Genomic DNA, 27,259 nt, shown 5'->3' with positions numbered 1-27,259 from the left:
ATTACTGCAATCTTTGAAAATTAGAGGCTTGGTTATGGGACAGGTGGTGTTCTTGCCACAGCACGCAGCACTTGGAATGTTTACGCATGGTTACCAAGCTATGAGAGGAGGGATCCGACACCATCACCCGCCACCTCCTCCAAAAAATGACTTTCCATTACATCAAAGCTCAGCACTTTCAAGATCTTGCATGTTTAATCGTGGGCGTCTCGTAAGGGAAATTAGTTGCAATTCGATGTTTTGCGCAGAATGATGGCCATAATCAAAAAGTAGGTCTAATGACGCATTTGATTTACTCAACAGAGTTTGCAGGGAACAGGCTCGCTCTTGCAGCATATCCCACGTTCTCCATGACCAAAAGCAGGCTGAGTTCTCTCGAATTGACAGATAAAACGTGACATTTATCTGACGGACCTGATTCAAGAAATTAACTTCAAATAATTTTGCGCACGATAACAGAGACGACATAACCCAAAATATTATGATGCTATACTTTGTGTTACTTTTCCTACCGTATGTCTTCAGTGCACGCACGGTAAGTGTAGCTGTTTCTTACAATTATAGCAGTTCTTCTAGAGCGCAACAAGTGAACGGTTTGCGTTTGGATAGGCATATTTTAGCGTGCATAATTTGCCAAAAAAGTAAACTTACCGTGCATTACTTTAATATTGTTTTCACTTTGGTTCCAGCGAATGGTACTCCCAAGATATGAAACGTTTAGTACAAGAAATGTGAACAGAGATAGTCATAAAGGTAATCATTACTATTAACATTAACAACATACATCACCTGTTTAATTGATTACAGTTTTGTGCGTAGTCTTCACTATCCTGTCTCAATGTTGTTTATAAAATGTTGAAATATGTTGTTTGTATAATAGGATTACATAACTGTACAATACAGCCCGTCAACCAATTGACCAGTCAAGAACTCAATGATAATGACCTCTTTAGTCGATGGAGTTAGAATCCAGAAGTATTCATCTTGTGTTGGCAAGGGTACACAATCTCTTTTCATAACAGAACAACGATTAGGGAATGATATAGTGCTGAGATCTATGCATCCCTTCTACTGGGCCTCCCTAGTAACATAACTTGATTGGGTCCTGGCAGGAGCCACTGTCAAACTCAAAAGATGAATTGTCTATCATATGCTGTGATCCCAAGCCGTGGGAGAACACCTGCGTTCTCATAGCATATTAAAAGTGGCCTCTATTCTGCCGCAAAGTGTTTTAGGGTTGATATTGTTTTTACTTTCAATATTGGCGTTGAACTGATCTTGTGCAGTAAACTTAATGAAATACAGATTTTTTCATTTTCTTGCGGAGAATGAGGAATGAATGACTAGAATATGTGTAAAATACAATATTTTCACTGATAACTATTTGTATCTACTCCTGTTTCTGTGGATCCAGTCCTTACAGTAGAGGGGAAAGAATGTAAATTCCCATTCCGTCATGGAGGAAGCATTCACCACCACTGTATCACCATCAGCTTCTCCAGCTCTTGGTGAGTCCAGTGTCATCCATTTAAAGTGTCTCTTAGTCACTCTAGTATCCAATGTTTTAGAGACACAAACAGCCACTTCAACCACATGCACATTCAGCAAACCATTGCCACACATTTCCATTACTCAAAGAGATACACTATATGTACAAAAGTATGTGGACACCCTTTCAAATGTGTGGATTTTGGCTATTTCAGGTGTATAAAATTGAGCACACCGCCATGCAATCTCCATAGCCAAACATTGGCAGTAGAATGGCCTTACTGAAGAGCTCAGTGACTTTCAACGTGGCACCGTCATAGGATGCCACCTTTCCAACAAGTCAGTTCGTCAAATTTCTGCCCTGCTAGACCTGCCCCGGTCAATTGTAAGGGCTGTTATTGTGAAGTGAAAACATTTAGGAGCAACAATGGCTCAGCCGCAAAGTAGTAAGCTCACAAGCTCACAGAATGGGACCACCGAATGCTGAAGCGCGTAGCGTGTAAAAATCATCTGTCCTTGGTTGCAACACTCACTACGGAGTTCCAAACTGCCTCTGGAAGCAACATCAGCTCAAGAACTGTCGGGAGCTTCATGAAATGGGTTTCAATGGCTGAGCAGCTGCACACAAGCCTAATATCACCATGCGCAATACCAAGTAGTGTAAAGCTTGCCGCCATTGGACTCTGGAGCAGTGGAAACGCATTCTCTGGAGTGATGAATCACGCTTCACCATCTGGAAGTCCAACGGCCGAATCTGGGTTTGGCAGATGCCAGGAGAACGCTACTTGCCGAATGTATAGTGCCAACTGTAAAGTTTGGTGGAGGAGAAATAATGGTCTGGGGCTGTTTTTTATGGTTTGGGCTAGGCCCCTTAGTTACAGTGAAGGGAAATGTTAATGCTACAGCATACAATAACATTCTAGATGATTCTGTGCTTCCAACTTTGTGGGAACAGTCTGGGGAAGGCCTTTTCCTGTTTCAGCATGACAATGCCGCTGTGCACAAAGCAAGTTCCATACAGAAATGTTTTGTCGAGATCGGTGTAGAAGAACTTGACTGGCCTGCACAGAGTCCTGACCTCAACCCCATCAAACACCTTTGGGATGAATTGGAATGCAAACTGCGAGCCAGGCCTAATCGCCCGACATCAGTGCCCGACCTCACTTATGCTCTTGCGGCTGAATGGAAGCAAGTCCCCGCAGCAATGTTCCAACATCTAGTGGAAAGCCTTCCCAGAAGAGTGGATGCTATTATAGCAGCAATGGGGGGACCAACTCCATATTAATGCCCATGATTTTAGAATGAGATGTTCGATGCGCAGGTGTCCACATAGTTTTGGTCATGTAGTGTACCTCACTCTTGTACACACAAAGGGGTTTCCCAGTCATAGATTAGTGAGGTGAGACACACACGCACACGAGAGTCATGTGAAAGCCATGCTGTGTCCACATCAGTAAGCATCTATCATGGTCTAAACATACCAGCACATTCATGAAGAGACCACGACAACGCCTCTTCTCCCTCAGTTGGCTGAAAAGATTTGCCATGTGCCCGCAGATCCTCAAAAGGTTCTACAGCTGCACCATTGAGAGCATCTTGACTGGCTGCATCACCGCTTGGTATGGCATCCGACCCGCAAGGCGCTACAGCGGGTAGTGCGTACGGCCCAGTATATCACTGGGGCCGAGCTCCCTGCCATCCAGGACCTCTGTACCAGGCGGTTTCAGAGGAACGCCCTAAAAATGGTCAAAGACTCCAGCCACCCAAGTCATAGACTGTTCTCTCTGCTACCGCACTGCAAGCGATACTGATGTAACAAGTCTGGAACCAACAGGACCCTGAACAGCTTCTACCTCCAAGTCATAAGACTGCTATATAGTTAGTTAAATAGTTAACCAAATAGCTACCCGGACTATCTGCATTGACCTTTTTTGCACTAACTTCTTTGACTCATCACATATGCTGCTGTTACTGTTTATTATCTATCCTGTTGCCTAGTCATTTTATTCCTAGTTATATGTACATATCTACCTCAATTACCTCGTACCCCCGCACATCGACTCAGTACTGGTGCCCCTTGTATATAGCCAAGTTATCGTTTCTCAATGTGTATCTATTATTACTTTTATTATTACGTGTTATTACTTTTCTATTACTTCTCTATGTCCTTTCTCTCTGCATTGTTGGGAAGGGCCATAAGTAAGCTTTTCACTGTTAGTCCACACCTGTTGTTTACCAAGCATGTGACGAATACAACATGATTTGAAAACGTAACCACTAACAGACATTCTAACCACTATCAGACATTCATTGAGACATGCATTTGCACTGTGACTGTCTCAAGACCCTATATTACTATAGTAAATATAAAGACTTAAACTTAATTATAGTCCTCGTTAATCCATGTGGAATTGCCCAAAAAAGTAACGAGGTGACTGTGTGCAAACTTCCACGACCTAATTGGGCTATCCTAAATGTCTCCATATGCCAACGCTAGACAGCACTGCTAATTTATTCGCCAAAAACAGTCATAAACGCTAATGTCATGCTATAACATGTTTATGACATGGTTGCGCAGGTTTTATAACCTAGAATTGAGTTCATGGTTTAATGGTTTATAGTAATGACCGTCTCAAGTCTCAGAACTAACTATTTACTTTTCACAAATTGTGACAGAGCAAGATGCCTAACTGCCTTCTTGTTTTGATGAAACTCTTGTTTTGTGAAAACAACTAGACCACAGACCTGTGTCTCATAACCACAGAGCTGTTGGATAGGGAGTGCTATGATAAAGTCATCTGTGTGACTGCGCTGCAGCTGCAGAGTAAATCCACTCAGGCTATGACAGGGCTGGTGGGCGTCTGCAAGTATGAACAACTAGGATGTAATTCAATATGAATCATGGTCTTGCCCTCTCCCACTCAGTCCTCAAGTAACAGCAAGTGCCCAGTGCTGGCTCATCTTAAATTCTGAGGGTTTTCGAGGGTGTGTGAGGGTGTGTGTGTGTGTATGTATGTGTGTGTGTGTGTGTCTGCTTATTTACTCAGCCACTGGGATCCTAGCTTGAGAGTCACTTTGATCTCAATGTTTCTCCATTAGTTTCTCAAGGGATTTTGAAACCCAAGTCTTTTGGTTTGGTGTATTGGGTGTAGTTACTGCAGTTAGCGGGTGTGGATTGATGGGTGGGGGAATCAATAAAACCTCTAACCCATTTTGGTAATATAGCTTTGGTCCCAAAAGGATTAAAGTGCAGTGCTCCTCAACTATTATGAAAGACAGTTAATACATTTTATATCAGTTTCAAACCCACTTCTTGTACTTACTGGAGATATACAGGTTTTCGAGGAGGATCCTTATGGTTCTTAGTCAGGTGACTGATCGTGTTCAATGTGCTGTTGATTTGCTATCTGACTCCTTGATCTCAATGGCCAGGTTGAAACTGTTGCTTGTGCGCTACAGGAATGTTTTTATTTCTGCATCATAGGTGTTCTCTGACGCACAACTTTGATCGGGACTTTCTCTGGGGATACTGTGCACCTGGGAACACCCAACCCATTGGTGAGAGGTCATTCTTGTGGAATCTGTGGACAAGACTTCATGGTCTACAAAGTCTATGTTGTCTCTGTGTATCTATACGATCTTAAAGATACATTTCCTGCTATTTACAGTAGTGGCATGCATAAACATAATATTTTTGAATCACTAGCTAGGTTTCCATTCAATTGTCGACAGATTTCCATGCGAATATTCTACAATCCTTGTTCCCACCAGTGGTATGTTTACACCAAACGGACTTGTTGCGGATAAAAAATCAGTGAGGGATGACGTAGTGCACACAAAATGTACTTTTTCACTTAAGTTTTCATATACCGAATAAAAATATAAAGTTCAATGTGTTTCCATCGCATTTTCATCTCTACCGATAGTTAAATAGCAAATGTGTCTACTCTGGTTTTGGCACTTGCGGTCTAGCCAACAGCTCACAGATACAGTCTAGTCTACATGATGAGATTATTATGGATAAGAGCCAGAATATTTTTATTTGTCAAAACAGCAGTCAAGCATCGATCATCATGTCATCAGAATATGACCCCCCCGGATGGTTGAGGGGCAGCTCTCGGGGGAACTGTGGGGGGGATTTTTAAGGGCTGGTGGCCCGGCGGTTGGGAGCTAGGGTCGGTGGATAATAGGTCGCTGGTTCGAGTCCCCGCCTTTTTGACCTTGCGGGAGATCTGTTGACGTGCGATCGAGAAGAGTGTTGACCTTGGTTGCTGCGGTGGGCCGCTTAGATTACTGAATGTGGTGTAGATGTTGAGCAGCTTCACTGCAAGTAGATTGTATGTTTTAATATTCAATATATAAAAAAATTATACAAAATAAATACTCATCACTGTGCACTTTCACCACCCTGTGAAGTTCATCATAATTTATTTCAACTGTAGTTTAATAAACTGCATGGTTTCCACAGTCAAAATGGGAGGACCACACACCATATCATCGCGTGACAAATTTACTTCGATATGATGGTTATTATATCATTATTTGCGCATAAAGGCATTTGCACCGCCATTTCCCGCATAATCAATTTTACTGACACAAAAAGATCCCACCATGTCGAACGAGCAAATTATCTGTTGCCATTTATAAAATGACACCACCATTTAAAAAAAATACGATTTGACTTTACCCGCATAAAAACTGCAGATGGAAACGTGGTTTCCTCATTTTCCTCCATTGCGTTCATCTACTACTTCTCCTTTTCAAACAGTGTTCAAATTAAACACACCAAAGTTGGCAAATACTTTATTCTTATGTTACTGAGGTAGCATGCTGTTTCTTTCTAATGTTTTCACTAATGTTCTCAGTTGTTGTGTTTTAGTGTTCGTCCACTCATCACGCAGATTCACAGACCCTTGTCAGGTGAATCCATGTAAAAATGGCGGCATCTGCACTCTGGTCCCCCACAGACGCTCCTTCGAGTGCTCCTGTCCAGAGAGCTTCACTGGGAGGCACTGTGATCAGAGTGAGTAACTTTCAGTATCATACTTTCTATATGGACTTGTGTTTCAAAGCAGTTTCAATTAAACTAAACCAATTATACATTTTTGGTTAGTGTCAATTGTCAATGGGGTTTTATTTCTCATCGCGGTATGACAGAGTGTGGGGATGGTAGAGAAACTGTCTTCCCTTTTGAGAAGTACCTTTAGTGCATTAACCCTTATCTTGCTCTTTACAATGCCAAACACTTACCACAAAACATGTCCCCCTAACTCCTCATTGACCTGTTCACTTCCTCCTCTTCTCACGTTTCACCCAGCTACCTTTGATCTCTCTATTCTCCCCTTTGTCAGGGAAGTGCTATGAAACCATACACCTGAGATATTACGACGTTGGAAAATCATGGGGAAGGATCTACCTCCGTAACGTGGAACGGTGCACATGTGTGGATGGGGAGATCTCCTGTGAGAGAGTCCGCTATACTGGTAAAAGACATTCTTACTTAGATCCTTTGTTACTTTAGCCACTCTGTGCTTTTTTGTTGTTGTTGAAAATGAGAGTGGAACCTTAGACTTGATGAGGTGCTGCCTCTTGGCTTGGAAATGGGTCCCTGAGTTGAGGGCCCCCTAAAACATTTGGAGTATGAGGGCTTCCCATCCCGACATTCCTCAATCTCCCACGCCTTTTGGATGATCAGATCTTTAGCCTCGGCTGTGTTGCCAGGCATCTCACTGTATTCTCAATGCCTTAATGGTTGGGGGTGGTTCGGGCGAGCCTACCAGGCCTTGAGAAACCCTCTGAACTCCCACTCGCCTTTGAGACCCCTCAGAACGCGTGAGAGAAACCTCTCAGCCAAAAGATAAAGGTGCTTTCGTCTCTACGGTGGATGTTTGATGGGTGTTGAAAAGACACTTTAGAGAGCCCCTTGGACCAAACCTATTTTGTTTTGTCATGGTATTAGGATTTTTATAAGGTTCTGCAAACAAATTTGATTTAGCGCTACCATTTCGTGCACACCACCGTCCCAGCCTGTTATGTAGGCTATTCCCACACATACTGCCCCCACATGGCCACTCCAAGAACAACATGTCAAATCAGACAACTACTGTTCACCGGTGTCTGTGTTTGTGAATGCATTTCTCCCATTCTACTTTTGCAACCATGAACCATAAGTGCTCGAACGTAGGTAGTCTAATGCTTCATGTGTGTTTTGATCAAAGTTACCACCTTAAAGCACTGATGCAAGACCAGCTCCAGTGTTTCTCATGCAGTGGCGGGAGGCAGGATAAGGGTGGTTGGAACTGATCCCAGTGCTGTGATTTGTCATAATATATTATACCTGATGAAGTTTGTAACCGTCCTCAGTCTGCAGTGAGAACCCCTGTGAGAACGATGGTACATGCCGACTCATCACAGCCACCAGGGAGGAGGTGTGTGCCTGCAGGCCTGGCTACAGTGGCCCCTACTGTAGCATTGGTGAGTCCAACCGCTACATGCTAACACAGTCACTGTTCAATTTACATTGCTAGGTTAGCCTAGATTAGCATAGCTTTAGTTTAGCATTACTGGTCTTAGCCAGAGGTCATACACTGGGATAGAGAAGACATTTTATGATGTTTATTCTACTCTGTGACTACAAACATTTAGATAGTCCAATATAAATAAGGTAAACAGATAGACACGCACACACTCTCATAACACTTAAACACAGGAAACTGTGATATACATGGTATACTGTCTCATCCCCCACATCTCTTGTTGTTCAGCTCCGGAGGTGGAGTGCTATGACAACAAGGGCACAGACTACCGTGGTGTGGTGGGCACCACTGTCTCTGGTGCCCGCTTTCTGCCGTGGAGAGCGTCCCCCTCAGGGGCTTGGGAGAAATCTCCTACTGCAGGTGTGTGTCCAGCATTAGGTTGTCTTTCTTTCTTTATTTCTATGTCTTTATTGACAACCAATCTGGCAACCCAAAACAGAAGCTGAAGTCTCTGCTTCATGCCTGTCATGCCAGCACTATTGTAACGCTTGTCGTTAGAATGAGACCAAAGCGCAGCGTGGAAAGTGTTCATGATTTTTATTGATCAACGAAACACTCGAACAAAGTAAAAAGCAAAAAGTGAACAGTTCTGTCAGGTAACAGATACTAAACAGAAAATTACTAACCACAAAACACAGGTGGGAAAAGGCTGCCTAAGTATGATTCCCAATCAGAGACAACGATAGACAGCTGCCTCTGATTGGGAACCATACTCGGCCAAAACAAAGAAATAGACAACATAGAATGCCCACCCCACATCACACCCTGACCTAACCAAATAGAGAAATAAAACGGCTCTCTAAGGTCAGGGCGTGACAACTACCTCACCACTATCATATACCTCCCTCAGTCTGTCTGGCCTTGATGGAAATATGGTCATTCCCCTTTCCCCTTAGTCTGGCATTGGTGATATGTACATTCACCTTCCTCTTTGTCTGGCCTCGGTGATATGGTACATTCACCTTCCCCTTTGTCTGGCCTTGATGGTAATATGGTCATTCACCTTCCCCTTTGTCTGGCCTTGGTGATATGGTCATTCACCTTCCCCTTTGTCTGGCCTTGGTGATATGGTCATTCACCTTCCCCTTTGTCTGGCCTTGGTGATATGGTCATTCACCTTCCCCTTTGTCTGGCCTTGGTGATATGGTCATTCACCTTCCCCTTTGTCTGGCCTTGATGGTAGATATGGTCATTCACCTTCCCCTTTGTCTGGCCTTGGTGATATGGGCATTCACCTTCCCCTTTGTCTGGCCTTGGTGATATGGTAATTCACCTTCCCCTTTGTCTGGCCTTGGTGATATGGGCATTCACCTTCCCCTTTGTCTGGCCTTGGTGATATGGTAATTCACCTTCCCCTTTGTCTGGCCTTGGTGATATGGGCATTCACCTTCCCCTTTGTCTGGCCTTGATGCTGATATGGTAATTCTACCCGGTACAGACAGAAAAGGATCGGCCTCCCCTCTGACTCTGATTCCTCTTGAGGTTTCTTCCTTCTTGGGAATTTTTCCTTGGCACTGTGCTTCTGCTTGCTCTTTGGGAGTCCAGGCCAGGATACTGTTAAGTGTCATAACAGTAGTGTAAAATGTCAACTATGTCCAGAAACCCAGATAGGGACAAGATGCCGTGGTGCTACACTCTCAGTGATGGAGCCATCTCCTGGGAGAACTATGACATTCCGCCTTGTGTCATAAGTTTATGTGAGTAGCATAAGTGCTCAGGGCTGTAGCCAGGGTCTGAATTTTAATGACGTCCAAGTTATTTGGACAACAGCAAAAAAAATGACCCCAGCCATTATCACATTGGCTGCTGTAGCTTCATTAATCTCAGTCGATCTACAAACACATAGCGGTCATAGCCTATTAGCTATACATTTAGCCGCTACACATTAACTCACATTAACTCAGCACTGAGATTTCAAAATGATCATTTAATACGTACAGATGGATCTGTCAGCAGAAAAAGCATTTTTATTAGCAAATGTTTAACAAATAGGTTTGCTTTACAGAACTTTTTTTTTATTGCTGTGCTATAGCAACATTTCTGCAATTCTACACATTTTGCCATGATTTATGTCATGTTAATATGATATTTGAAGGAGAGTGACTAACAAAATCAATGCAGGCCCCCTAGAGGTCAGGGCCCCTGGGCATGTGCCCGCGTGTTCAGTCGGTAATTCGGCCATGATTACTACAAGTTTAGATAGCTGGCTAGACTAATTTACCAATCTAAAAATGTTTTACTGACATGGGCTAATTGAGTGACTGTCAGTGAGTGACATAACAAGAGGAAAACTCCTGATGCACTACCAAATTTTGAAATTGCACCTTTTGTATTCTACTAATCTAATTCTCAACAGTAAATTGAGACACCGACTGAGTTCCTTGAAAAAATGGTGTCCTCATATGAAGATATGGCCCTGTAAGTGCTAGAATGGGGCATCGCAAAAGCAGCGGGTTTTTTAGTTGCTATGCTGGAGGCTTAGTTCTTCCCAGCGTGAAAAGAGCCGCAAGCCACTTCATCAAATATTTTCAGGTGTGAGCCGCGTGTCCAAATCTTGAAAAAAGAACTCTGGTCTTGTCATATCACAATGAATAACCTTGTTATAGGACTTCATTAAAAGGATCAATTGATTATACCTTTGTGGATAAAGCTTACTTTAAAAAAAATAGTGTTGAGTTAAATGTCTCCAATGAACCTGCTTCAAATCATAGAGCTCGACGAGTCTCGCTGATCCGTGAGGGGCTTTGTCTTTAATCAACGGTGAAATATGCATTTGGCAGTCTTCAATTTCTTCTCCCTTAAAACCTCTACTGTATTATTATGAGCGATGAAGAGTTTGACAGCATTTTTAATCCCACCAGCAGCTGCTTCTCATTTAAGTGGAATAGAACATCCTCTCTCTTTATATTGCCTCCAACAATGTTGTTCTCCGCTTTCACAGAACTATGACAACCCATGACACTACGCCACCGTAACATTCAAAGCACTCTGCAAACTTAATTAAAACTCAGCACTTTTTTAAAATAAAAAAATGTCTGCGTTAGTGATTAAAAATAAGCTTCTTGGAATTGTACTGCACTTACCTTCCCCCGTGCCAGAAGAGAATGTTAACTTTACATAGGTACTGTCTCAATAGAAAGACAGAATAGTATCTTGACACATGTAGTACTAATAATGTAATATGTAATGTAATACATGTACTGTTTAAGGAGTATAGGTTAGATGAGAGGATGTACGAGTCACTCAGAATCAACATGTCAAGTGTTGCCAAATGCTTCTGTAGTGACTGGGACAACTTGGCTCTGCTATATCGACGTCATGATGCCATGAGTATGCACAGAAAGCACATTCTTTCGGCCAACCGCTATTTCAACACTTTTGTTAATGTTAATTGTTGGGTGGCAAATTGTATGCAATTCGGAACTTCTGACAATGCGTTATTGGGATTCTTTTTAGTACTTTCAATAAAACAGATCAATTTGTTGATTGTCTTTTCAGGGGAAAATTTGTCATTGGTAACATCCAAAATGATAAGAAGAGGCAGCCTTGGATGTAGCAATTACCTGTGTTTAGCCCAGTTACTCCAATTATGGGAGCATGCTGGTAGGTAGTAGTAGTAGTAGCACTAGTAGTAGTTGTAGTAGCACTAGTAGTAGTAGTAGCACTAGTAGTAGTAGTAGTCGTAGTAGTAGTAGCACTAGTAGTAGTAGTAGTCGTAGCAGTAGTAGCACTAATAGTAGAAGTGTCACTAGGATTATTATTATTAGTAGTAGCAGCAGTAGTAGTAGCAGTAGTAGCAGTAGTAGTAGTAGTAGTAGCACTAGTAGTAGAAGTGTCACTAGGATTATTATTATTAGTAGTAGCAGCAGTAGTAGTAGCAGTAGTAGCAGTAGTAGTAGTAGTAGTAGCACTAGTAGTAGAAGTGTCACTAGGATTATTACAATTAGTAGTAGCAGCAGTAGTAGTAGCAGTAGTAGCAGAAGTAGTAGCAGTAGTAGCACTAATAGTAGAAGTGCCACTAGGATTATTATTAGTAGTAGTAGCAGCAGTAGTAGTAGCAGTAGTAGCAGTAGTAGTAGTAGTAGTAGCACTAGTAGTAGCTGTAGTAGCACTACTAGTAGAAGTGTCAGTAGGATTATTATTATTAGTAGTAGCAACAGCAGCAGCAGTAGTAGTAGTAGTAGACTACCAGCAGTAGTAGTTTAGTAGTACCAGCTTATTATCACGTTGACAATGAAGTCAATGCTCTTCAGTAAATGTGAACTGATTTGAACTGATTAGAAAGGAAGCCCTTGTAAACTTAAGTCTGCTTCCATATTCGTTTACACAGCTTCTTTGCGGAGAGTAGTACCATTGCCACAGCTGCCATCGCCACCTAAAGTCCTTCCTGATACCAACCAAACCAACCACACCAAGCCAGACAAGAAGCCTGTGTGCGGAAAGAGGAACAATAAGAGGATACCGGTGGCCAGGGGTCGTATCCTGGGTGGCAGCTCTGCCCTGCCCGGTACCCATCCCTGGATGGCAGCCCTCTACATAGGAGATGACGTCTTCTGTGCGGGTACCCTGGTCTCGTCCTGCTGGGTGGTCTCTGCTGCCCACTGCTTCTTCCGCAGGTACCGTAGAAATACAGGATATAGACACTACAGGTGAAGGATCTTAATTTTATCACTCTGTTGCAGGATAACTTTTCTGCAATGCAGGTTGTTTAAAATTTTTAGTTTATTTGAGGTTTGAAAAGACTTCTAAGTTTGTATATTCCACTTACGAAAAATGTGCACTATATATACAATAGTTTGTGAACACCCCTTCAAATTAGTCTATTCTGCTATTTCCGACACACCCGTTGCTGACAGGTGTATAAAATCGAGCACACAGCCATGCAATCTCCATAGAGAAACATTGATGGATGCCAGGAGAACGCTACCTGCCCGAATGCATTGTGCCAACTGTAAAGTTTGATGGAGGAGGAATAATGGTCTGGGGCTGTTTTTCATGGTTTGGGCTAGGCCCCTTAGTTCCAATGAAGGGAAATCTTAACACTGGATACAATGACATTCTATACAACTCAATGACTTCAACTTTGTGGATACAGTTTGTGGAAGGCCCTTTCCTGTTTCAGCATGACAATGGCCCCGTGCACAAAACGAGGTCCATACAGAAATGGTTTGTCAAGATCGGTGTGGAAGAACTTGACTGGCCTGCACAGAGCCCTGATCTCAACCCCATCGATCACCTTTGGGATGAATTGGATTGCAGGCTGCGAGCCATGCCTAATCACTCAACATCAGTGCCATACCTCACTAATGCTATTGTGACTGAATGGAAGTCCCCGCAGCAATGTTCCAACATCTAGTGGAAAGCCTTCCCAGAAGAGTGGAGGCTGTTATAGCTGCAAAAGGGGGACAAACTCCATATTAATGCCCATGATCTTGGAATGAGCAGGTTTCCACATACCTTTGGTCAATCCCTACATAAAATGTCCATTAACTGTAATCCACATAATACCAACTGTGGCTCAGTTGGTACAGCATGGTGTTTGCAATGCCTGGGTTGTGGGTTCGATTCCCACGGGGGACCAGTACGGAAAAGAAATGTATGTATTCACTACTGTAAGTTGCTCTGGATAAGAGCGTCTGCTAAATGACTTAAATGTAATACTGACTCAAATGAATATCCTGTACAGCACTATTTGGAGCATCCATTTGTGTTTATACTTTTTTTCACCTGTTTGTGTTATGCAACATTGAGCCTATTTGACCGTAGAAATAGAGCATATAGAGTAGACAGTTGTACACTACGTTGGCATTTGCGTATATTATTTTGTCACCTGTTTGTGTGGTATGGAACTATGAGTTAGTCCTATGTTCCTTGAGGGACCATGCACATATATAGGTCTTGTAATAAAAAATAAATAATAAATGGTTTATTATTTTTTGGGTACTTTTTACACCTTTTTCGTGATTTCCAATTGGTAGTTGCAGTCTTGTCATATCGCTGCAACTTCGCCTCTCCCGTACCGAGTCGGGAGAGGCGAAGGTCGAGAGCCATGTGATGCATTGCCTCAGACCGCTGCGTCATTCGGGAGGCCCCACATATAGGCCTTGTTAAATAAAGAATGATTAATATCTTATGAGTTAGCATGGGGTGGCTGCCCAGTAGTTGCACAGGTACGTAAGGCAGTGGAGAGTAGGGTATTTTGTGTGATTACTTTCACATTCAACCTTTAAACTCACATTTTGGCACAGCACATCACAGACACTAGTGGTCAGTACAGAGATGATTTACATTCTGGACTTTGACCTCAACATTTCCCGTTTTATGAACACACTATATTTAGACGCAAATATTCAGTTTGAGGAAAAGCTTAAAAACATTTAGTTTTCAAATGCCCTTTGTAGGCCAGTAGGGGAGGGTTTTCGTGGTTACTATGGTCTTGGGTCTTTAGGTTTAAACTTTTCAGTTCAGGCACTGTATGTATCAAGCATCTCTGTAGGAGTGCTTAGGATCAGTTTCACCTTTTAGATTACAATGACAGAAATGACATGGACAGGGGGGAACCTGGCCTTAGATCAGTACTCTTACTCTGAGATACCTGATACATAAAGCCCCAAGGGTATTAATATCATACAAAATAAGTGTCATTGTATTCAGTTTAATTCATGTGACATAATTATCCTACAATGTGCTACTAATGACAGAGAATGATGTGTCTGTCCTCAGTCCCCTTGTGTCAAAGATTCGTGTGATTCTGGGTCAGCATAAGTTCAACGTTACGACTCCTGACACCAAAACCTTTGGAGTGGAGAAGTACATCTTTCCAGAGCGTTTCTCTGTTTTCAATCCAACTCTCCATGACATTGGTAAATATATTATTTCACGTTCCTATTCACTCACACTGACTATTAGCAAACACTCAAACACTCACACAAAGTTGACATTGTAGCACACGCTCGTACACTGACTCACACACATCATCCTAAAAGTACCACACTCGCCCACACACAGACTAACATAAACACTCAGACATGCCAGTCTGCCTGTCTGCAGAACACACTCTGTCTGCACTCACAGCTGTGCATCTTGGAACAGCTGGCTCCAATGTGAACACACACACTGACACACACATTTGAGTGTGACAGTCTCTGGGCATCTGCATCCATTCCGAGGGGACTCACACTTCTCTCTTTTTCTTCTCTTTTCTGAAAGCAAAACAGACATTATTCAATAGTGCAGCAATCGTTCCGTGATTTCATGATTCAACATTTGAATAACGATGACAGTACATTATACAGCGTTCTGTAACTAATTTGGATGTTTCACCCGATCAAGGGCGTAATCATTGGAAATGAACAGTGGTTCTTAATTTACCTACTTAAAGGTTAAATACAGGTTCAGTAAATAACAACTGCTATTGACTCTTTGTCACATTTTCCTGTGTTATGATGAGAATGTTTCTATTCCAACAGTTCTTGTGAAACTGAAAAAACAAGATGGCCGCTGTGTGAAAAAGAGCCCGTTTATACGGCCAATCTGCCTGCCCGATAAAGACATGACCTTCCCGGACCAATACTGCTGTCAGATTACTGGCTGGGGCCACATGCATGAGAGTAAGAGTTGTGTCAAAAACTTCATTGCTTCATTGCTTCTGCTTCATTGTGTGTCTTTCACTCTAGTGTAGTGGTCAGATATGTCATTATGGTCTTGAATGTTTTCATATCACCTTCAAAACTACACTGTAACATCTCAAATAGGCATACAGTGGGGGGAAAAAGTATTTGATCCCCTGCTGATTTTGTATGTTTGCCCGCTGATAAAGAAAGGATCAGTCTATAATTTGAATGGCAGGTTTATTTGAACAGTGAGAGACAGAATAACAACAAAAATATCCAGAAAAACGCATGTCAAAAATGTTATAAATTGATTTGCATTTTAATGAGGGAAATAAGTATTTGACCCCCTCTCAATCAGAAAGATTTCTGGCTCCCAGGTGTCTTTTATACAGGTAACGAGCTGAGATTGGGAGCACACTCTTAAAGGGAGTGCTCCTAACTGCAGCTTGTTACCTGTAAAAAAGATACATGTCCACAGAAGCAATCAATCAATCAGATTCTAAACTCTCCACCATGGCCAAGACCAAAGAGCTCTCCAAGGATGTCAGGGACAAGATTGTAGACCTACACAAGGCTGGAATGGGCTACAAGACCATCGCCAAGCAGCTTGGTGAGAAGGTGACAACATTTTGTGTGATTATTCGCAAATGGAAGAAACACAAAAGAACTGTCAATATCCCTCGGCCTGGGGCTCCATGCAAGATCTCACCTCGTGGGGTTGCAATGATCATGAGAACGGTGAGGAATCAGCCCAGAACTACACGGGAGGATCTTGTCAATGATCTCAAGGCAGCTGGAACCATTGTCACCAAGAAAACAATTGGTAACACACTACGCTGTGAAGGACTGAAATCCTGCAGCACCTGCAAGGTCCCCCTGCTCAAGAATACATATACATGCCCGTCTGAAGTTTGGTGAAAGTGTTGTGGTGAAAGTGTTGTGGTCAGATGAGACCAAAATGGAGCTCTGGCATCAACTCAACTCGCCGTGTTTGGAGGAGGAGGAATGCTGCCTATGATCTCCACCGTCAAACATGGAGGTGGAAACATTGTGCTTTGGGTGTGTTTTTCTGCTAAGGGAACAGGACAACTTCACCGCATCATTTGACGGGGCCATGTACTGTCAAATCTTGGGTGAGAACCTCCTTCCCTCAGCCAGGGCATTGAAAATGGGTCGTGGATGGGTATTCCAGCATGACAATGACCCAAAACACACAGCCAAGGCAACAAAGGAGTGGCTCAAGAAGAAGCACATTAAGGTCCTGGAGTGGTCTAGCCAGTCTCCAGACCTTAATCCCATAGAAAATCTGTGGAGGGAGCTGAAGGTTCGAGTTGCCAAACGTCAGCCTCGAAACCTTAATGACTTGGAGAAGATCTGCAAAGAGGAGTGGGACAAAATCCCTCCTGAGATGTGTGCAAACCTGGTGGCCAACTACAAGAAACGTCTGACCTCTGTGATTGCCAACAAGGGTTTTGCCACCAAGTACTAAGTCATGTTTTGCAGAGGGGTCAAATAGTTATTTCCCTCATTAAAATGCAAATCATTTTATAACATTTTTGACATGCGTTTTTCTGGATTTTTTGGTTGTTATTCTGTCTCTCACTGTTCAAATAAACCTACCATTAAAATTATAGACTGATCATTTCTTTGTCAGTGGGCAAACGTACAAAATCAGCAGGGGATCAAATACTTTTCCCCCCCACTGTATATGCATCATATACAATCATGTGCGCTCCCATATAGGCACGTCCTTCCTATTCATGTCTTTACATGAATGTCTCATGGATGACACTGTTTCCATATGACCAAATGCTTATAGTATATGACTCTATCCCTTTCATTACTGATTTCTTTGTCTTATTTTTACAAAGAGGCAAATAAATACACCAACCTGCAGGAGGCCGGGGTGAGGATCGTCCCGTTTGAGAGGTGTATCCTGCCTGAAGTCTACGGCAACCATGTGACCTCCAACATGGTCTGTGCTGGGACCAACCGATGTGTGGATGCCTGCCAGGTAATGGTGCATAGATCTAGGGCTCTCTGGACCCAAATTGGAATAGAATGATATAGATAATGTTTTCTTGTAGATTGTACAGCCAGCCATGAGATAATGATGTGTGATACAGGCTGAATCACATCCGGCCGTGATTGGGAGTCCCATAGGGCTGCACACAATTGGCCCAGCGTCGTCCGGGTTTGGCCGGGGTAGTCCGTCATTGTAAATAAGAATTTGTTCTTAACTGACTTGCCTAGTTAAAAAAAGAAGGAAAAAAAATACTGTATAATATGGAGGAACCACTGGGCAAAGTTTACAGAACAAGCGGCTCTGCCTATACACAGACAACGTGCTGCTCATAGGACCCCCGACCAATAGCATTTCTCCCTATGCTCATTAACTTTAATGCTGAAATTGTTCTCTCCGCCGCCAAAATGGGGGCCGCTAAAATGTTTCGCCCTCAAGGTGGGGATTTGGGGGCCCCCAACCAAATCTAGCTCACGGCCCCCAAAATGCTAGTGGCGCTTTTGGTTCACAGAACATGCATATGGAGGCTGCTGTAAGAATTGCATGGCCTTCAGTTGCTTTCTCTTTAATGAAAAGTTATGGTTAACGTCCCACCTTGTTTATGTGTTGTAATGACAAATATTGCGTTTAGGTAGGAATGGAATTGGTTTATATTGGTGTGTGTAATATAAAGTTTCAAGGGGATGACTCATTGTTTGTTGTTTGTGTGTGTGTGTGTATGCGTGTGTGCCGCTCTGCGTATGTGTTCTCCCAGGGTGACTCAGGAGGCCCCCTGGCTTGTGTGAAGGATGATGTCAGCTTCCTGTATGGAATTATCAGCTGGGGCGATGGCTGTGGAAAGACTGGGAAGCCTGGCGTCTACACCAAAGTCGTTAACTACGTGAACTGGATCAACACAATTATCAAGCGCAAGCCCAAGTCTAAATAAATGGACATTACAGCTGGTATTTTATATATGTACTATGTGTACATACTGTGGAAGAATAGTGATATTTACACAACTGTGAAATAAATATTATTTTGTGATTGAATAAACATTTTAAATGTTGTTAAACGTGTATGTCCACCTGTCTTGAAAAATCGGAATTTGATGAAGGGGTACATTATTTCTGTCTTAGTGAACCACCCCCAGATGATAGCAATTTAATATTTTATTAATTGGAATTAATCTTAGAGTCAATTGCAAGCAGGTTTTATTATACTTTATTTCGATTAATATCACCTCTTGAAAAATCACCTGCTGAAAAATATCCAGGAAAATGTCTTAATTGGGTGTGTGCGGTTGTGTGTGTTGGTGCCAGAGGGGGGTGCACGAAACGAGTGTGTGCCCCTCACCAGTAGTCTAAAGCTATTTTGAAAGTGACCCCTCATTCGGGCACGGGACAGCGACACTGCAGCTGTTTGGAACCATGACTGAAGATGACGGATTCGGTTGTCGTGGAAGGATATGTCAAATTCAGAGATGGAAAAAAGGTGTTTACAAAACGAAATAATTCATTGAATGAGCATGTGCTTCAAAGTTATTCGGCATTTTAACGCTTGCGTCTATGTCTATTTTGTACCCTTATCTCTTTCAGTGGAAAACTAGGTGGGTCGTACTTCGCAAGCCATCGCCTGTAGCAGGTACGTCGCTCATTCTGTTCAACATTTCAAAGCGCGCAATAACATACACGTTGTTGGAATAACAGCGCACAGCTTTACAATGTTTGTCTTTGTTAAATGTATGTGGTAATTTCAAACCATTTAATTCGGAAGTTTACTACTGTGGTCTATTGCTACCCTAGTAAATTGATAAATAATTTCTGTTTGTCATTTACTAAACATCCCAAATGAAAAGCAACTGGAAACGAAAACGAAGTTGCATTACTGGATGCCATGAAATGAAATATTTTCTCATGCATAGGCCACTGTGCTGATGATAGGTTCGAATTTCAGTTTGCTCATTCAGAACTTTGGCTATCCCGGTGGCCCCTGTATTAAAGTTAATGTGTTCTGGTAGGCTACCAGGGTACATTTAAAGAGGCTGCTGTTGCCTGTGTTTATAACTGGTGTATAAAAACAAAGAGAGTCGCACACTCCATATGTATAAACTCCAGTCATTTATTGGTTAAAACGCCAACGTTTCATGATCACTGTGCCATCTTCATGGTATAACTGGTTTATAACCATGAATATCAGTCAATTAAGCTGTAAATACAATGTAGAAAATGTAGGCCTATAGTTTAATGTAAAATGTCTGTAGTTATAAAGAATTTAAACTATAGTCTTCTGATTGGAAGTGATTACCCTTACTATGTTATAATTATTGTGTTTATTTATTATATGTTCAGATATAATAGTAAATGCACTCTGGTGAAGTGTTGACTTTTCTTCAGTGCATGTTATTGTGATTGTGGGATACCACACGAATAGCCTACTATTCTCAAGTGGAAATAATTTGCACGCATTGAAGACTTGCAGGGCAGCGGGCGCCAACTCTTTTGCACCATTGACTGACATTTCATGCTTTTAAGTGGGGTAACTCACAAAGACATGGGCTTTCATGCTCTTCCACACTTTGATTATGCAACCTCAGTGGAAATAGATGGAGCAGCCATATTGTGTTACACTATAGCCTCCTTCTCTTTGCCTATCTGGGCTCTGCCCGCCCCTAGGTGTTTAATGGACTAGGCTGAGGTTGGATGCAACCATTCCTCGTCCCTTTGAAGTCCCTGTTATCTCAGCTGTCCACAGCCATGCTTGAGCTGTGTGTGTGTGTGTGTGTGTGTGTGTGTGTGTGTGTGTGTGTGTGTGTGTGTGTGTGTGTGTGTGTGTGTGTGTGTGTGTGTGTGTGTGCGCGCTTTGCGCCAGAGTGTGTGTGACAGAGATAATAAAAGGTCTTGTTTTGTCTGTTGACACTGTGATTGTACTTCGAAAGTGCCAAAGAGAGGTGCGAGGAGGCCTCTGTCACCGACTACTGTCTATCTTCACCGTGCCTGTGCTGCCACAGTAAATGCCAAGCACTCAAGATATCTGTATGCTACCCTCTGACTTTCATGCCGTGTCAAGGGGTACTGGTACTTACAGTAGGCCTGTTATCGTTTTATCACCTTGAGTGATGATGAGACTGGACTAGAGAACAATCAGCATGTTTTAAATGGCATAGGCCTATTATGGGATGTAGCCATGTCTTACAGGAGCCAGGTGCTGTCAACAGGCTGGCTGAAAGTGAAAAAGTTGCTTGTTGAGTGTAGCGTTCCAGGATATTATAGTGAAGTCAGAGTCCTTTTGATCTTTTAGAAGCAGGCTTGACGATATGGTCCATTTATTTCAGCTGTATTTCTTCCCTAGACAGCAGGGATCCACTGAAGTCGAGTATAAGAACTGGCATTTTCTAATGTTACTTTACTCTCTCTTTTCCTCCCCATCTCATCCTCTCACATCCGAACAGTCAGTACAGTACACTACACTTCAATTTAGAACAGTACAATACAATACAGTACAGGACGATATGATACGATACAATACAATACACGGTTGAACTTTTTAGCCTAACTGTTTAAGGAGTACTTGTTTTTTAAAAGCTCAAATTGATTCTCACTTCATCCTATTTCCTGGAATGTTTCTCAATACTATGGTAACTCAATGCATAACACACCTTTCTGGTTGTATTTAAGTTCCTGTCATACCTAGCCTCAACATTCACCAACAACTAGGACTGCTTTTAGACTGTGACCTAGGTCCCTGGACTAGTCCTGGACTAAAAAGCACTTTCATTGAAGATTTCCTTTGAACATGTTTTAAGTTGTAGCCTGTGTCCAGAAAACTGAACCTGTATGTTATAGACCGTCAGTATTTTGTCAAATGTAAGGTTTTTGTTATGTTCTCTTTTCTCTCCCCATCTTCCTAGACTGTTTGGTACTTCTCGTCTACAAAGACAAGTCGGATAAAGCCCAGGGCCACCGGGAGAAGGGCAGCATCACCTTGGAGGACATCTGTGGACTGGAGACAGGTCTCTCCTATGAGGGGGTAAACTACACGCTGGCTATCCTCTGCCTGAGCCAGGTTGCAGTGCTGGGCTTCGACGGCAAGGAGGCTCTGCTGGCCTGGGATATCCGCATCCGCTACAGCCTCGGTGAAGGTGGGATACTTTCTTTTCTGAACTTTTGGGAGCATTCATTCATTTGGGGTTTTGTTTTTGTACTAGATTTGTCTTCTTTTTATAGGTGTGCAAAACCATAGGTCTTTTCCACTTTGAAGTTTTAACTTCCAAAAGGTTTTTCCCCAAAGTCTTAGGCTTTTGTGTTTTGGTGGTTGAATCAACATGGGGCCAAAACAAAGCCTGGGGCTAAGAAAGTGTTAATGCCACCAGGTAGGTAGTAGATAATATGTATTACTCTGTGAGGCGTTGCGTCAATTCAGCTTGGTATAACTTGATCTGGCGCATCGGTTTCTGCTACAGCATAGGCAACAGGTAGTCTGATGCGTAGGTCCTTGTTGACAGTGTTCTCCAATTACATGCTCTTCTGGGTGACCCATGTGTTGTGTAATATGGATATGTAACATGGGCATCAAACCAAATAATGTTACACTGAGGTGTTTTAGATGTCGGTTTCATAACTGATTTAGTATGGAAACAAAGGGTATAACGGGTTGTATCGACTCATATCCCTGTCAGCACCTGGAAATACCTATTCATTTACATCTGCTTCGACCTTTCGATGCTCTGGTGTTGTTTTAAAAGTTTATTAATGCAATTCAGATTTTGTTGGAATCTCAATTACTCGACAGAGTCCAACTGATTTGTGTTGTGGAACAAATGAGTGTAAAAGAGGTCACAAATCACAGAGGTAATGAATCTATTGTGCGGAGTATAATTGGAATGGTCAGGCGAACATATCACAGCTGCCCTGTGCTGTGTGTGTCTGCGTGTCCAAAGTTTATGCCAATTTGTGTGTGCGTGTACAATGTGTGTCTGTTCCAATCCACTGTGTGTGTGTGTTCCACTGTGTGTGTGTGTGTGTGTGTGTGTACTGATTGTTGTGCTCTGGTCTGAAGTGTGGCCAGGCACGTAGAAATGTCACCTGCCAGCCCGTGGCTGAGGTCTGCTGTGCGCCAGCGCTTTTGTTGTGAGTTGTGTCACCCCATGAATCACTCTCAAACTGAGCGATGACGTGACGGGACTGGCCGACATTTTTTCATCATCGAAGCCATCAATCTCTCACCTAACAGAGTTTACTCACTGGTATCAGTCATGTGTTTTAATGTAGTTCCTGTTTAGCATTGAGGAACTACAACCTTTACACATACTCATTCACTGTTTCACACACACACACACACACACACACACACACACACACACACACACACACCACACACACACACACACACACACACACACACCACTTAAAACAGATAGATAAACAGACACACAACACATGTTCCTACCCTGGCCAGGCCTGTCTTTCCTCTTATGTTGCTCATTAACGAAAATATTGAGTCTATTACATTGTTGTTAGTGACAGGCTCTGATTGATTACATTTGGGCTTCGGATCTGAGCTCTACTCTGTTCTTAATTCAAGCCTACTGATCTCACTCTCAATGCGCTCAACTGTTTCCCCTTCTTTTTATTTAGCAATTAAATCAAAGCCATACTGGAGCAATAATGTTTGGAATTAAATAGTTTTCTCTATCCCTTTATAGTTATTGCCTACCATTAAAGCCGAGGGAGGCATAGCCTATAATGGGATACGTTTTTATAAAGTCAATGACCTAATTAGTTTTTATTGTCTTTTGTCTTTTGTTTAAGTGGTTTTCAACTTCTCTTCTTCTCTGTCCAGTCCACAGGTTTAGCGTTGGCATCTTACCAGGCACCAAGTTGGAGAGTGGGCCTGCGATCCTTCACTTGTGTAACAACCTACTGGTTCTGGCCAGGGACATCCCCCCTGTTATCATCGGCCAGTGGAACCTCCCGGACCTGCGCAGATATGGGCCTGTACCAAATGGCTTCGTCTTTGAGGGGGGAACGCGCTGCGGCTACTGTGAGTTGACTGAAGTTGCTGTTGTTGTTGCGCTACGTCATTTTAACCATTGTGCTGTTCTGTTGTCTCACGGGGAAAAAGAATGGCATTGTCATTGGTGCTTTCCAGTTTGACATTTGGCTTCAGCATGTGGATCCTTTGAACCTAAACCCAATAAGATTAGACTTGGACTGTTTTCTAAGAACTGACACAAACATCTATGTCTATGTGATCTGATTAAGTACCATGGAAGTAGTAAATAGGATGTATCTGCTTGAGCGAGTCATAAGAATACTAATCCAATACAGTACATAACAGTATGTGACAAGAGAGAATGAGTCAAATGGCACTCTGGCATTTTATGTAGGTTATACTGTTATTATTTCCGATGACCTTTGGGTACTTTGAAAGGACAAAAGGCTTGATTTTATTGATCTAAGATGATGAGGGGATTTAATGACAGGAAAGTGGACAGTTACAGAAGTTCATTCAAACTACACATTTGCTTTGTTTCACACCTCATTCACATGCACAGTATATTGACTTGTTCTTTCAGCCTGTTGTATCACACCACAAGTTTGTCTAACTGACATATTTCTATGATTGATCTCCTCTTTGGGACTTTTTCATTGAGAGCATGAAAGACACGTTTGGCATTTCGGAGGATTTGCATTATTACACTTCCATGGGTTTTTACTCTTAGATTCCTCTACCCTGTTGGAACAGCGTGCCAGCTGGCATCATTCAGACAGAGAACATTAGTGTCGGAACTACGACTAGTGATTAGAGGGATGAGTGGGTGTTTCTTCATTTTTCAGACTCCAGTGTAGCTCTCCTTGGGGCCAACTCACATTAAATGTGCTCAATGGCGTTTGGCGAGACACAGAAACATACAAATGTATCTTTGTGTATATGAAGTATTGTGTATTGCATCTGCTTTGGTAACAACATGAAATAAAGGACTTGGTGTCGTGGGCGATTTTGTTTCACAAAGCTTGCAGGCTTTGAATAGAAATCCAATGTCAGTTAGCCTTGGTCCAGCAAGACTTAATCTGTAAATATAAAAAAGTCAATGAGAAGTCATACTTGAGAAATCAGAGAGCGCATTAAGTTCATTTCCATATCTGAAACATGTGTATGTGATTTGCGGTATGGTATTTTGCAGTTTACATCTTGGAATAGACACAAAACCGTTAGAGAGGGAATGGACGCGTGTCAACACCTGGAGTAGACGCAGACAGGCACGCAAAGTACGCCACATAGCTGAAGACATCAGAGCAATATTAATACACACGATCCACTAGAAACACGAGACTCCAGTATGTGAACCGTGATTTATTTAGCTCCATTCAGTCTTCCACTAGAGGCACAACTTAATATCGGGAAGGTCACATCGGGGAGAGTTTTCCAATCCATGCGTCGTAAAAAAAGGAAAGCACATCCCTTTTTTAAAGACGGGAAAAATGTGTGTGTGTTTGTGTGTACATGGGATCTACAGTGCATTCAGAAAGTATTCAGACCCTTTCACTTTTTCCACATTTTGTTGCATTACAGCCTTATTCTAAAATAGATAAAATCGTTTTTTACCCTCATCAAGCTACACACAATACCCCATAATGACAAAGCAACACCAGGTTTTTAGAAATGTTTGCAAAAACCCCCCCGGAAATATGACATTTACATAATTATTCAGACCCTTCACTCAGTACTTTGTTGAAGCACCTTTGGCAGCGATTACAGCCTCGAGTCTCCTCGGGTATGATGCTACAAGCTTGGCACACCTGTATTTGGGGAGTTTCTCCCATTCTTCTCTGTAGATCCTCTCAAGCTCTGTCAGGTTGGATGGGGAGCGTCGCTGCACAGCTCTCCAGAGATGTTCGATCAGGTTCAAGTCTGGGCTCTGGCTGGGCCACTTAAGGACATTCAGAGACTTGTCCCGAAGGCACTCCTGCGTTGACTTGGCTGTGTGCTTAGGGGCGTTGTCCTGTTGGAAGGTGAACCTTCGCCCCAGTCTGAGGTATTGAATGCTCTGGAGCAGGTTTTCATCAAGGATCTCTCTGTACTTTGCTCCGTTCATCTTTCCCTCGATCCTGACTAGTCTCCCAGTTCCTGTCGCTGAAAAACATCCCCACAGCATGATGCTGCCACTACCATGCTTCACCGTAGGGATGGTGCCAGGTTTCCACCAGACGTGACGCTTGGTATTCAGGCCAAAGAATCATGTTTCTCATGGTCTGAGAGTCTTTTAGGTGCCTTTTGGCAAACTCCAAGCGGGCTGTCATGTGCCTTTTACTGAGGATATGCTTCCGTCTGGCATCTCTACCATGAAGGCCTGATTGGTGGAGTGCTGCAGAGATGGTTGTCCTTCTAGAAGGTTCTCTCATCTCCACAGAGGAACTCTGGAGCTCTGTCAGAGTGACCCACGGTTTCTTGGTCACCTCCTTGACCAAGACCCTTCTCTTCCGATTTCTCAGTTTGGCCGGGCGGCCAGCTCTAGGAAGAGTCTTGGTGGTTCCAAACTTCTTCCATTTAAGAATGATGGAGACCACTGTGTTCTTGGGGACCTGCGATGCTGCAGAAATGTTTTGGTACCCTTCCCCAGATCTGTGCCTCGACACAATCCTGTCTCGGAGCTCTACGGACAATTCCTTCGCTGCAGAACTTATTTACACGCCTGTCTAAAATCCTGTCCCCGCAGCGAATGGCGGCGCCTTGGTTTGGTCCTATGGTTCTGACTTTATTAGGTAGAAGTGGAGAGGTCCATTACGTTAGGGTGGGAGTGGGGATGGTGTGATGTGTGCTGCTTAGCTTTGTTGAAACCTTTTCATGATGTCATTATTAAGGAAGTTAGTTATCTCACCTGTTGCTTGTTGTTGTTGTAGCCAGAGCCTTGAGTTGTCCTCAAAGCACCACTCATTCCACTCATTCATTCAAAGCACTACTCAATGACAGATGACTTTTCACTCAAGTACGGAAATAAATCGATGCAGTAGTAGACATTGCATCTGTTGAACCCATTCATACTGTAAATGATACTCAAGTGAGATGATTAACTAGCCTTTTGAATTGGCTATTTCATTCAGAACAGGATGATAGACGACAACAGATTACTGCAGACAGGAGATATTGTAACCAGTGGAGGCTCTTCATTGGAGGAAAGGGAGGACCATCCTCCTCAGTGAATTTCATAAACATTTAAATAGTGAAACATTAAAAAAGTGATCCTTTTTAGACAAAACTATACTAAATATATTCACGTCACCAAATAATTGATTATAAAACACTGTTTTCAATGGAGGTCTACAGTAGGCTCAACAGCATTCTGTAGGGTAGCACCGTGGTTTAGCCAGAGGACAGCTAGTTTCCATCCTCTTCTGGGTACATCGACTTCAATACAAAACCTAGGAGGCTCCCACCCCCTTCCAGCTAGCTAGTTGAGCCTACTCAAACACCCTGCTCAAACAGAGAGGGTTGCTATGTTACCTAGCTGACTATGGCTATCCAACTCCAGAACTCTTCCAAGTGAAGGTAAGCTTTTGGCTTTATTAATTTATTGCCACTGGGGCTGCTGGTGTAACTGCTAAACTGCTTGCTAACTG

The 27,259-nt window shown here is 42.7% G+C and overlaps 2 protein-coding genes across 3 annotated transcripts in view; both read left to right on the top strand.

Annotated features, from left to right (window-relative positions):
- Window positions 1-105: 105 nt before the first annotated feature.
- On the top strand, window positions 106-18,708 carry LOC106577572 (hepatocyte growth factor activator serine protease). The gene is given in 15 exon segments (XM_045701336.2): window positions 106-535; window positions 690-753; window positions 1,415-1,508; window positions 4,973-5,046; window positions 6,368-6,511; window positions 6,840-6,971; window positions 7,852-7,962; window positions 8,253-8,348; window positions 8,351-8,384; window positions 9,624-9,721; window positions 12,355-12,640; window positions 14,748-14,887; window positions 15,494-15,634; window positions 17,509-17,651; window positions 18,415-18,708. Coding segments are annotated over 15 exon segments (1,785 nt in total). The 5' UTR covers window positions 106-481; the 3' UTR covers window positions 18,589-18,708.
- A 299-nt stretch (window positions 18,709-19,007) lies between these two features.
- LOC106577569 (protein Dok-7) overlaps window positions 19,008-27,259 on the top strand; it is a 46,643-nt gene continuing 38,391 nt past the window's right edge. For both annotated transcript variants that reach the window (XM_014155717.3, XM_014155715.3), the window contains exons 1-4: window positions 19,008-19,133; window positions 19,238-19,283; window positions 21,550-21,780; window positions 23,481-23,681. In XM_014155717.3, coding sequence (XP_014011192.2) covers window positions 19,080-19,133; window positions 19,238-19,283; window positions 21,550-21,780; window positions 23,481-23,681 — 532 coding nt within the window. In that variant the 5' untranslated portion in view covers window positions 19,008-19,079. The remainder of the gene's footprint in view (window positions 19,134-19,237; window positions 19,284-21,549; window positions 21,781-23,480; window positions 23,682-27,259) is intronic.

This window comes from Salmo salar, chromosome 18, assembly GCF_965601325.2.
Source record: "Salmo salar chromosome 18, fSalSal1, whole genome shotgun sequence".
Classification (NCBI taxonomy): domain Eukaryota; kingdom Metazoa; phylum Chordata; class Actinopteri; order Salmoniformes; family Salmonidae; genus Salmo; species Salmo salar.
Note: the sequence above shows the minus strand (reverse complement) of the source record. Positions and strands in the feature narration are given on the sequence as shown.